This window comes from Triticum urartu, chromosome 1A (assembly GCF_056163025.1).
Source record: "Triticum urartu cultivar PI428250 chromosome 1A, HENAU_Tu73, whole genome shotgun sequence".
In the NCBI taxonomy this organism is placed as follows: Eukaryota; Viridiplantae; Streptophyta; class Magnoliopsida; order Poales; family Poaceae; genus Triticum; species Triticum urartu.
This window is the reverse complement of record NC_141873.1, coordinates 573,412,790-573,414,392: the sequence shown is the minus strand read 5'-3', so window position 1 is coordinate 573,414,392 and position 1,603 is coordinate 573,412,790. Positions and strand designations below refer to the sequence as shown.

General features: G+C 48.9%; 1 protein-coding gene across 1 annotated transcript; it reads left to right on the top strand.

Annotated features, from left to right (window-relative positions):
- Positions 1–567: 567 nt before the first annotated feature.
- On the top strand, positions 568–1,329 carry LOC147992908 (uncharacterized). The gene has a single exon (XM_087539175.1). It carries the CDS (start codon positions 568–570, stop codon positions 1,327–1,329), a length of 762 nt encoding a protein of 253 aa, XP_087395301.1.
- The last annotated feature ends 274 nt before the right edge of the window (positions 1,330–1,603 follow it).

The following is a 1,603-nucleotide window of genomic DNA, read 5'->3' as shown; positions in this document are numbered from 1 at the left end:
GCTCGTCGGACGCCGTCACACTCATCGGATGCTGGCAGGGCAGCTAGCTGGTCTATGGGGCCGCGACTCCCCTTGCCAGCCGTCTCCTTCTTCAACGCCCGCAACCTGTTTGACAGTTTGCCAAGGTACAAAATGGACTCCGCTGACGAGTTCTTTTTTCACAATTTCCTTTGCGACTCTGACAATTCGTCGTCCGACGACGAGGAGGAGATATTGGCTGCCGTGTTGGTCCATCACCACAGCCAGCGGCCGTTGTTCCGTGGCTCCATTCCGGGCCACCTTCCGGCGTTGAATCGCAACCGAGAGAGCAGGCATTTCCTTCTCTGGAAGGACTACTTTGATACAACAAACCCGTTGTTCAAACATCACAAATTCCGCCGTCGTTTCCATATGAGTAGGCATGTTTTCAACCATATTAGAGAGGGAGTGGTCGGCTATTATGACTACTTCGAGTGCAAAGAGGATGCCGTCGGCAAGATTGGTTTCTCCTCTTATCAGAAATGCATTGTCGCCATCTGAATGCTTGCATACGGAGTGCCCGGTGATCTCATTGACGAATACGTCCGTATGAGCGAGTCTACATGCCAAGAGTCCCTGTATAAGTTCTGCAAGGATGTTATTGCTATGTTTGGCCCTCAGTACTTGAGAGAGCCGACAGCTGAAGATACAACCCGTTTGCTGGCGATTAATGCCAGCAGGGGCTTCCCGGGGATGCTTGGCAGCATAGACTGCATGCACTGGGAGTGGAAGAACTGCCTTTCTGCTTGGCAAGGGCAGTATAAGGGACTTGTCAGGGCTTGCACTTTCATACTAGAGGTCGTGGCGTCTCAAGATCTCTGGATCTGGCACTCTTTCTTTGGCATGGCTGGATCACACAATGATATCAACGTGCTTCAGCGCTCGCCGGTGTTTGCTAGGCTTGCTGAAGGCAACATCCCACCGGTGAACTTTACCGTCAACGGCCACAACTATGACAAATGGTACTATCTGGGTGACAATATCTATCCTCAGTGGACCACTATTGTCAAGACACTACCCAAACCTGTTGGAGAGAAAAGGAAAAGATTTTCCCAAGAGCAAGAGATTGCTAGGAAGGACGTCGAGCGTGCCTTTGGTGTTTTGCAATCTCGATGGGACATCGTTCGGTATCCTGCTAATACTTGGAGCACGCAGAAACTGTGGGAGGTGATGACTGCTTGTGTGATCATGCACAATATGATCGTAGAAGACGAGCGCCCGGGACGTCTGTACGATCAAGGCTTTCAGTTTCAGGGTGAGAATATTGTGCCTGAGCATGTGGTAGCGGCAACATTTGAGCAGTTCACTTAATTTCATGAAGACATGCGTGATTGGGAAACTCACGTGCAACTATAAAATAATTTGGTTGAGCATATATGGGTTCATGTTGGCAACCAATAGATGTATCTTCTTTTATTCATTTGTAAAACTATGTGAAACATTTTTATTTGTATTTGGTTTGTTTATTTGGGCGGCCAGACTATTTCATTTGACAATATGTTGAATGCAAATCAATGTAAAATTAGGCAGCCAGCCGGCCACGCCGGTACATATGGGTCAACGCGTTGGGCGCGCTGCCGACCCA